The sequence below is a fragment of the Oncorhynchus kisutch genome, linkage group LG25 (genome assembly GCF_002021735.2).
Source record: "Oncorhynchus kisutch isolate 150728-3 linkage group LG25, Okis_V2, whole genome shotgun sequence".
Taxonomy (NCBI): domain Eukaryota; kingdom Metazoa; phylum Chordata; class Actinopteri; order Salmoniformes; family Salmonidae; genus Oncorhynchus; species Oncorhynchus kisutch.
This window is the reverse complement of record NC_034198.2, coordinates 15,297,918-15,308,506: the sequence shown is the minus strand read 5'-3', so window position 1 is coordinate 15,308,506 and position 10,589 is coordinate 15,297,918. Positions and strand designations below refer to the sequence as shown.

General features: G+C 49.1%; 2 protein-coding genes across 2 annotated transcripts in view; both read right to left on the bottom strand.

Moving 5' to 3' along the window:
• LOC109887603 (myozenin-1) overlaps positions 1–3,470 on the bottom strand; it is a 5,679-nt gene extending 2,209 nt beyond the window's left edge. The window contains exons 1-2 of the mRNA XM_031804581.1: positions 3,459–3,470; positions 735–819 (exon numbers count right to left, since the gene is read on the bottom strand). Coding sequence (XP_031660441.1) covers positions 735–819; positions 3,459–3,470 — 97 coding nt within the window. The remainder of the gene's footprint in view (positions 1–734; positions 820–3,458) is intronic.
• Positions 3,471–4,871: 1,401 nt separating this feature from the next.
• Positions 4,872–10,589, bottom strand: part of LOC109870144 (synaptopodin 2-like protein) — an 11,044-nt gene continuing 5,326 nt past the window's right edge. The window contains exon 5 of the mRNA XM_020460508.2: positions 4,872–9,633. Coding sequence (XP_020316097.1) covers positions 6,866–9,633 — 2,768 coding nt within the window. The 3' untranslated portion in view covers positions 4,872–6,865. The remainder of the gene's footprint in view (positions 9,634–10,589) is intronic.

Sequence of the window (10,589 nt, the reverse complement as noted above, 5' to 3'; positions counted from 1 at the left end):
TCTCTCTCTCTCTCTCTCTCCTCTCTCTCTCTCTCTCCCCTATTCCCTATATATTCTTTCTTTCTTTCTCTCCTCTCGTCCTCTCTCTTCTCTCTCTCTCTATCCCTATTCCCGTATATTCTTATTTCTCTCTCTGCGCTCTCTCTCCTTCTCTCTCTCTCTCTCCCTAATTCACTTTAATATTATCAATTATTGCTTATCGTTCTCCTCTCTCTCTCTCTCTCTCTCTCTCTCTCTTCTCTCTCTCTCTCTCTCTCTCTCTCTCTCTCTCTCTCTCCCTATTCCCTATATCTCTTTCTCTCTCTCTCTCTCTCTCTCTCTCTCTGATAAAAGTGTCAAATATGTTTTACAGATGGCTGGCTGGTCTGCTCTCCTCCCCGTAAAACGTTCTCCTCGTCATCTGCTACACACTCCCTGATATCACTCATAACACCTGGAGCCCAGCCACACAATATATACACACACACACACACACACACACACACACACACACGCACACACACACACACACACACACACACACACACAAAGCTGGGAGCTGGCAAAGCAATCCTGTGCTGAGAGCTGTAGCTTGCAGTACCTTGTAAATCAGGACTGTGTGTGTATGGTATGTGTGTGTGTGTGGTGTGTGTGTGTGTGTGTGGTGTGTGTGTGTGTGTGTGTGTGTGTGTGTGTGTGTGTGTGTGTGTGCGCGTGGGTGTGTGTGGGTGTGTGTGCGCGTGCATGCGTCATACCGTCCTGGGTGATGTTGGTCAGATCAGTAATGATCTTGTTGGCCTTCTTCCTCTTTGGGGGGGGCGGGAGTTGAGGAGAGGCATGCTAGAGCCTGCACCAATCAGAAATACACAGTTCAAATCAACAGCCAATCACAGAGCGATCGGTGACATCCACAAATCCCAATCAGACTGATAATGATAATGATGATGATGATGATGATGATGATGATACATGACTGATCCGAAAAGGAAAGGTTTTTAGGTGTCTAGGGAACCATTACTTTGAGGCTCTTGGCCTGTGGGTCTATTCCATACTGTAGTTGGTGTTGTAATTGATATAATCTGCTGTAATTGAAGCTCCTGCTGGAATCCAACACCCTGTAGCTATTATTACTACATGTTCCACAGCAGCTCTGTTGAGTGCTACTGTCACCACTCACACACACACACACACACACACACACACAAACACACACACACACAGGGCAATTCCACGGTGACAGAGTAATGCTGAGACTAAGATTTTTCACTCTAAAATGTATGTCAAACTATTTAACCAAGAAGGAGAGTGATGAAGTGGTGCATCAGATGACCTAGCCCCTACAATCACCTGACCTCAACCCAATTGAAAAGGTTTGGGATGAGTTGGACCGCATAGTGAAGGAAAAGCAGCCAACAAGCTCTCAGCATATGTGGGAACTCCTTCAAGACTGTTGGAAAAGCATTCCTCGTGAAGCTGGTTGAGAGAATGCCAAGACCATGCAAAGCTGTCATCAAGGCAACTGGTGGCTACTTTTAAGAATCTCACATATAAAATACATTTTGATTTGTTTAACACTTTTTTAGTTACTACATGATTCCATATGTGTTTATTTCATAGTTTTGATGTCTTCACTATTATTCTACAATGTAGAAAATAGTAAAAGTAAAGAAAAACCGTTCTATGAGTAGCTGTGTCCGAACTTTTGACTGGTACTGTATATAAAACGGATTGCCTATATTGTACACAATAAAGACAATCAATTACAGGTCAACATTTAAATATTGCTCCCACTGAGGTGGGAGAACGCCAGGCTTATGGAGCTCCTGCTGAGTTAGCGCTGGGAAAAGTCCCCCAACTTCAGGAGAACGTGAGCCTGAATGTCTGGTTACCCCAAGCAGAAGGGACTCCTGTCCCGCTCACTATTCCTGATTTAGCTGCAGATAAATCTCACCGGAGGACAACAAACATAGTCAGTCAGCACATTCCCAAACATCCCAAATCCCAAAACACTCCGCTCACTCCGCTTTTATCCAGAGCTATTTACAGGAGGAATTGGGGTTATATAGACAAAAAAGTTCACCTAGTCATCTGGGGATTCAAACCAGTGACCTTTCAGTTACTGGTCCAACGCTCTTAACCACTAGGCTACCTGCCGCCCATCAACCTCACATTTCTAACTCACTCTGGTCTGATGGACATGGAATGGGAATGGTTTCGGGAACAAGCAGGCCAACGGCATAGTTTGCATTCACTGACCATGTAGTCATTCAACTTAGTACCCAATGATTTAACATGGGGCTGTCAAAGGTGTATCGAGTAAGTGTTGAAGAGCTTATCAGTCTGCCAGCGTTGCATGATCCATACAGCTACTAGCCGATGTGAGTTGAAACGATACCGTTGATACATTTATTCATTCATTTTATGATGTGATATGATATGCTGCCATATGGTGGATGACACATGATTCACACTGACGGGGACTTCTCTGCCTGGCACAGCACAGCCTAGCACAGTGCAGGCCCTGCATGGCATAAACCCATGTTCAATCAACCTTCCAGTTGGTATTTCGCTCAATTCGCTCCCTGCCTGGTAGCCCTGTATCATCAGTCCTGCTTAATTTCCCTATTATCACAACAACATAAGCCACAGACATGTACTGCTTGTGTGTGTGTGGGATTGCGTGGGCAGCGATGTCACAAACTCAGCCTTACCTCAGTAGAATCCTCAGGAATTAGAGAAGAAGGGAAGAAGGAGAAGAGTTGAAAGTATTCAAGAGAGTGTCCAAGTGCCTCCCCTCCTCTACACCCAAGAGGGAGTGAAACCCTAGCACAGGAAGGAGCTGGGCTATGGAGGCCTTGGGTGGGTGGCTGGAGGTTAAGGGCTCAGGGGGGCTAGGAGCTTCTTAAGGCTCTACGAGGAGACTGATACTATCTCTCAGATGCTCCTGAGGTCTATGTATAGACCAGGAGAGAGAGCGAGAGAGTGAGAGAGAGAGAGAGAGAGAGAGAGAGAGAGAGAGAGATTTATTTTATAGACACAGAGAGTGGGGGGGAGACTGGGACATAGAGAGCGAGAGGGGGGGGACATAGAGAGGGACATAGAGAGTGAGAGGGGGGGGACATAGAGAGTGGGGGGGGGCATAGAGAGCGAGAGGGGGAGGACATAGAGAGGGACATAGAGAGTGAGGGGGGAAGTTAGAGAGTGAGGGGGGAAGATAGAGAGCGAATTGATTCTTCTGATGTCTTTACTCTAATAACATTGTAAAATGTATCAGTGTTTAGAGTCCAGCACTCAGCACTCAACCAGATGACTGGAGATCAACAGGACTAAAAATAGGAGGGGGGCTTGTGATAGTTAGTGTATGAAGATTCAAAAAGAGCCTAACGCCAAGGGAGCCACAGGACTGAGTTCAGTACCAGTTATTACCACGAGTGGATGAAGGTAGGGACTGTCCCATATGATCATAATACATCTCTTACCCAGTCCTTCATATTCAAAATCAAATCAAATGTTATTGGTTACATACACATGGCTAGCAGATGTTAATGCGAGTGTAGCGAAATGCTTGTGCTTCTAGTTCCGACCGTGCAGTAATATCTAACAAGTAATCTAACAATTTCACAACAACTACCTTATACACACAAGTGTAAAGGAATGAATAAGAATATGTACATATAAATATATGGATGAGCGATGGCCGAACGGCATAGGCAAGATGCAGTAGATGGTATAGAATACAGTATATACATATGAGATGAGTAATGTAGGGTATGTAAACATATAAAGTGACATTGTTTAAAGTGACTAGTGATACATTTATTACATCCAATTTTTAATTATTAAGTGGCTAGAGATTTGAGTCAGTATGTTGGCAGCAGCCACTCAGTGTTAGTGATGGCTGTTTAGCAGTCTGGTGGCCTTGAGATAGAAGCTGAGTGTGAGTGTGAGGTTGTTTTCCTGACACCACACTCTGAGGGCCCTCACCTCCTCCCTGTAGGCCGTCTCGTCGTCGTTGGTAATCAAGCCCACCACTGTAGTGTCGTCTGCAAAGTTGATGATTGAGTTGGAAGAGTGCATGGCCACGCAGTCATGGGTGAACAGGGAGTACAGGAGAGGGTTGAGAACGCACCCTTGTGGGGCCCCAGTGTTGAGGATCAGCCGGGTGGAGATGTTGTTTTCTACCCTCACCACCTGGGGGCATCCTGTCAGAAAGTCCAGTACCCATTTGCACAGGGCGGAGTCGAGACCCAGGGTCTCAAGCTTAATAACGAGTTTGGAGGGTACTATGGTGTTAAATGCTGATCTGTAGACGATGAACAGCATTCTTACATAGGTATTCCTCTTGTCCAGATGGGTTAGGGCAATGTGCAGTGTGATTGTGATTGCGTCGTCTGTGGACCTATTGGGGAGGTAAGCAAATTGGAGTGGGTCTAGGGTGTCAGGTAGGGTGGAGGTGATATGATCCTTGACTAGTCTCTCAAAGCAGTTCAAGGTGGGAAAGTGAGTGCTACAGCTCAGTTGCCTTAGCTTTCTTGGGAACAGGAACAATGGTGGCCCTCTTGAAGCATGTGGGAACAGCAGACTGGGATACGGATTGATTGAATATGTCTGTAAACACACCAGCCAGCTGGTCTGCGCATGCTCTGAAGACGCAGCTAGGGATGCCATCTGGGTCGGCAGCCTTGCGAGGGTTAACACGTTTAAATGTTTTACTCGTGTTGGCTGCGGTGAAGGAGAGCCGGCAGGTTTTGGTAGCGGGCTGTGTTGGTGGCACTGTATTGTCCTCAAAGCGAGCAAAGAGGCTGTTTAGTTTGTCTGGGAGCAAGACTTCGGAGTCCGCGACGGTGGCATGATGTCAGTGACATAGGTAGAGACAGACAGACAGACAGCTGGAGAGTTTCACGTCTAGTTTTATTTCTCTGTACCACAGAATAACAACTTTTAACAGCTCGCATATCAACAATCAGACAAATCATCACCACAACCTCCAACCTCCCGTCCCTTCCACCCCTCCTTATAACAATAAAAGGGTGCACTTTATGAAGTGGGGAAAACATCTAACAAATGCATCCTGATGTACTACTGTGCAATACTCTGACACAATCACATGAAGCCTCCCCCCTCCAAAAAAAACGGGCTATTTTATAATATTCAGAATAAGAATATAATCACAATAATCATGACAATAATAAGTACAATATAGTTGTAACGGAGTCAGATCTCTATTTCAGATTCAGGCCTTTATGTGACCAACTGGGGTTTGAACCGGTGCCCGTCATCGCTCCACGAGACTGTGTTAGCCCCCCGAGTTAAAGCCACAATGGCAGCACACCGCAGGCATATAGTCCATCCTAGTCTTTAACAGATCAGCATATTACCAAACAGTTTGTCTCTTAGAGAGGACTCTTATTTCCTCTCCTCTAATCTATCTGTCCTCTAATCTATCTGTCCTCCAGTCTATCTGTCCTCTAATCTATCTGTCCTCCAGTCTCTCTCCTCTAATCTATCTGTCCTCTAATCTATCTGTCCTCCAGTCTATCCGTCCTCTAATCTATCTGTCCTCCAGTCTCTCTCCTCTAATCTATCTGTCCTCTAATCTATCTGTCCTCTAATCTATCTGTCCTCCAGTCTATCTGTCCTCTAATCTATCTGTCCTCCAGTCGATCTCTCCTCTAATCTATCTGTCCTCCAGTCGATCTCTCCTCTAATCTATCTGTCCTCCAGTCTCTCTCCTCTAATCTATCTGTCCTCTAATCTATCTGTCCTCCAGTCTATCTCTCCTCTAATCTATCTGTCCTCTAATCTATCTGTCCTCCAGTCGATCTCTCCTCTAATCTATCTGTCCTCCAGTCGATCTCTCCTCTAATCTATCTGTCCTCCAGTCGATCTCTCCTCTAATCTATCTGTCCTCCAGTCGATCTCTCCTCTAATCTATCTGTCCTCCAGTCTCTCTCCTCTAATCTATCTGTCCTCTAATCTATCTGTCCTCCAGTCTATCTCTCCTCTAATCTATCTGTCCTCCAGTCGATCTCTCCTCTAATCTATCTGTCCTCCAGTCGATCTCTCCTCTAATCTATCTGTCCTCCAGTCTCTCTCCTCTAATCTATCTGTCCTCTAATCTATTTGTCCTCCAGTCTATCTCTCCTCTAATCTATCTGTCCTCTAATCTATCTGTCCTCCAGTCGATCTCTCCTCTAATCTATCTGTCCTCCAGTCGATCTCTCCTCTAATCTATCTGTCCTCCAGTCGATCTCTCCTCTAATCTATCTCTCCTCCAATCTATCTCTCCTATAATCTATCTGTCCTCCAGTCTATCTCTCCTATAATCTATGTGTCCTCCAGTCTATCTCTCCACTAATCTATCTCTCCTCTCCATCCTCCATCACTCTCTCGTTCCACAGGCTTGTCTTTAGCACATCCTCCATGTATCAGTTTATCACTCAACTTCATTCTTTACTTTCACCTTTATTCTGTGGACCCCATCGCTTTAAATAAACTTTATTCAACTTCACATCGTGTCCCATTCTCTCTCCCTCTCCATGTCGTTCTCATTTTAGATCACTTTTTATCTTTCTGATTGTCATTAAATACTTATTTTACATTCATATATGCATACATATATGCATACATATGAACTATATCAACAACGTGTATCAATTATACATCAAACAATATTTTTTACGCAGAGAAACAGAGGTGGTCAAATTATGAAATGGGTGGTGTGATCCAAGAGTTGCAATAGTGCCCAAACAAGAAATCAATAAAAGCCTGCAATGCACCATACTAACATCTTCTTAGACGTGACAAAGACCAAAAAACAAAATCACAACAGAATGTGGGGGGATTTATATTCCTGTCGTTTCATGCCAATCCATGACCTGCAATCTCAGTGCGTGGTGGATCCGGGGCGCCAGACACTGGGTTGCAGACCCAGGTTAGAGGTACTGAATCTGGGGCGAGGAACTCTGGAGGGCTTGGTGGAGGCGGGGCAAGGTGGGGTGTGGACAAGAGGACTGAGATCAGGGGCACTCTTAAACTGCCTGTTACCCTGTTGAGGGGCGTGGGGCTCGGAGGGGTAGGAGTGAGGGTTAGGGACATGGGCAGAGGGGAAGCTAGGGAGCTGAGGGAGGGGGGCGTTGGGGGCTGGAGGAGGAGGGACCCACTGGGGCTGAGGCTGGTAGGGGGTGTTAGAGGGGGATTGGTAGCAGGGAGTGGCTGTGGGCAGAGGAGAAATGATATCAGACCTCCACAGCGGTTCTCCCAGTGTGGTCGCTGACCGTGGGACAATGATCGTAGGGGAGGGGCCTGTGGGAGGTGGCGTGGAGAAGCGCTTGATCTCATACACACGTGGCGTCTTGATGGGCCCGTAGGATCCGCCCATCATGCGTGGCTGCTGTTGATAGGCCTGTGCTTGCTGGGGAGTCCCGCCCCCGTAACAGAAGAGGGAGGAGTTTAGCTGGTAGGGCTGGCGACTCATAAAGTCCAAAGCCTTGATGCCTTGAGCCTTCTGACCCCCAGGAGCGGCTTTATGCCCCGCTGGTCTCGCACCCTGCCCTGCTACCCCCGCTCTCTGGCGCTGGGCCTGGGGAGGGCAGGAGGGGGAGAGGAGGGGGTTGTAGCTGATGGGAGGGGGGGCTCTGCAGCTGGAGGAGTATCTGAATTGAGAGGGGAGGGAGAGGGTGGGAGAGGGCTGGCGGGGGTGGCCGGGAGAGGGTTGGGGTGAGGAGGGGGTGCTCTCCACCACATAGCGATCCATCCTGCTCTGCCTACGGGCGAACAGCTGACCCCCCTTCCCTGCTAACTGGGGTACCTGTGGAGGGCCCTGCGTTTTAGGGGCCACAGGAGGGGGCTTGGGGCCTCTCCGGGCCTGCATGAAGTTACAGGCCTCGGCCCCCAGCCTCAACCAGTCCTCTTCAGGGCCAGACTCACCTCCAGTCTCCACACCTCCCACTCCTCCACTAGGCCCCATGGAGCCGGGACCGGAACCGGGGCGTGGACCCATCCTGGTTGGTGCGTCCGGGTTTTGGAGCAGTTCGAGCAGGGCCGGGTTGGGAGACACGTCCTTCTTGTTCTCCACAGACGGACGGAACATTGGCTTCTTGTTGCTGCGACGACGTGCCTCTGCCAGTATGCCTGTTCTGGAGGCGGGGACGGCGATACGCTGCTCACGGGAGGACAGCGAATCAGAGGATGGGGGCTGGGCAGTGGAGGGGGTCGCAGTGGCAATATAGGGGTTGAAGGTCAGGGGAGGAGGGGGTTGCGTCTGAGCAAGGGGGGGTGGGTGAGAGTAAGGTGTGGGATAGGAAGGAGGGAAGGATTGATTAATAGAAGGAGAAGCAGAGAAGGACTGGGCAGCCACAGCAGAGGATGGATAGACTGGGGCGTCAGGAGGAGGGGAGAAAGGTTGTCGAGGAGGAGCAGAGAAGTGTTGAGTGGGGGCTGGAGGAGGTGTAGAGAAAGGTTGAGGAGCAGTCAAGGAGCAGAAGTGTTGGGTGGGTTGAGGAGGATGATTCGGAAGAGAATAGGGGGCAGAAGAGGGAGAGAAGGTGGCAGTATGGACAGAGGGAGGAATGAAAGGTTGAGAGGGAGTGTAGGTAAGAGAGAAGGGAGCTGAGGCCAGAGAGGGAGGAGATAGAACCGGAGGACGAGGGAGGGCAGAGGTAGGAGAGAGGATGGCTGCAGCAGGTCTAGGGGGGATATAGAGAGAGGTACTAGAGACCGCTCTCCTTGCCTGGGGCCCCCCTGAAGGGCGAGGAGGGGCAATGGTCACCATGGATACCGCAGCGGTGGGTTTGGAAACCATAGTTACGGCAGGAGTGGGCTGGACGGGTCGAAAGATGACAGGGGTGACTGGAGGGCGAGATGGGGCGAGGCCTGAGGTGAAGGGGCATGCCGTGCGGTTATGGATCCCTCCAGGCGGGTTAGGGTTAGCGTTTAGGTCAGGCTGGAGGTTAGGTGTGTGAGAGGGGGGGGTCAGAACCACACTGGCCCGACTCACCCCTACAGGGCCCCCGTTTGACAAACCTGCGGCCGGGGAGGGGTTAGGGGCGGGGTTATAGGCGACATGGGTGACCCTTTTCCTTTGCTGCTCAGACTGCTCCGTCTCTTTCCCCTGATAGGCAATGGAGTCCAGCCCTGGGCTCTGATAGGCTGGGGCATTCGCCACAGAGCCCTGATTGATTGACACATTAATCTCTGGGCTCTGATAAGCCGAGGAATCCAACCCTGAGCTCTGATTGGTTGGTGTTTGGGACCTTGAGTTATATGTGGACGGACAGGCGGAGCTCCTCCTATCCAGCAGGTCTAGGTATCCGCTGTCCCAGGTGGGGTCAAAGGTTCCAGCGAAGCCCTCTTCATCCACCTCTGAACCCGAGGGGAAGGAACTCCCCTCCTCCTCCTCTCCCTCCGTCTCTCCCCCAGTCTCAGCACCCACCTCCCCCTCCGTCTCTCCCCCAGTCTCAGCACCCACCTCCCCCTCCGCGCGGCCGAAACAGGTGAGGGTGAACTTCTTGGCACGCTGGCGTCTCTTCTTGAACATGAGAACTCCTTTGGAGTTGGAGTACGGAGCGTCGGTGAGCAGGGAGGCGATGGAACGACATTTAGTACGAGCCTCTTTCACCTGCCTGTCTACCACACTCTCTCCTCTCTGCAGCTCTGGGAGACACGGGGAGGGATGTGAGGAGGGGGGAGGAGAGGGAGAGCAAGTAAGAGAGAACAGAGGATTAAATACAGGAGTGTCAATTGGGTATGGCAGTCGCCATATCATAGCTCAACACCAATGGTTTAAAATAGGCGATTAAAATCATTCCAATCTCGATTAAAATGCAAATGCAGTTTAGCGGTATTTGTTGGTATGTCTGGCTTTATATAGAGCAGAGATCTATAATGAATGATGAGATACTCATGTCTCCGCCCTAACAATGGGAGTCGCTGTCCCAAAGTAAATGCAGTCACTTTTTTGAAGAAATCCCCGTCACTTTGCCGTACCCAAGGTTCGGCTGAAATGATGCCCCTGATTAAATAAGTAACTGAAATGAATAAGAAAGGTCTGGTTAGAATTATGTCTGGGATCAACAGAATGACATCATAGCATCTGGAATGTCACTCAATTCCATGACGACACCATGATAGGTGACACCATCAACAAGTGGGGAGGGGCTCAACCCTGACAGACAGGAGAGTGTGCTGGGGGGGAGGGGGGGGGGGGCTCAAAGCTCTAAAGTCCCCCTCCTCGCCAGTTGAGCAGCGACCTGTTAGACTGTCTGTCAGTATCCACATCCCTGTCTGCAAGGGCGTAACTTTGTGTTACATATTTGGTGGACAGGGTTAATGGGTTCTGGGGTCAACACCTTTCTAGGGGGGTTCGAGGACATGCCCCCCCAGGAGACTTTTAAAAAATAGCTGTGAAATGGTTGTTCCTGGTGAATTTTGCAGAGAAAATACAAAATATTCATGATAATTTGGTCTCATCGGAAATACCAATAATGTCCGTATTACTTTTGAACTGTTGGTCTAACTCTAAGGCTGTGTTTTCACAGTCTGCCCAATTCAGAGTTTTTTGCCCAATAATTGGGAAAACTATCCAAATCAGTTCAGAGAGTCACCACTCT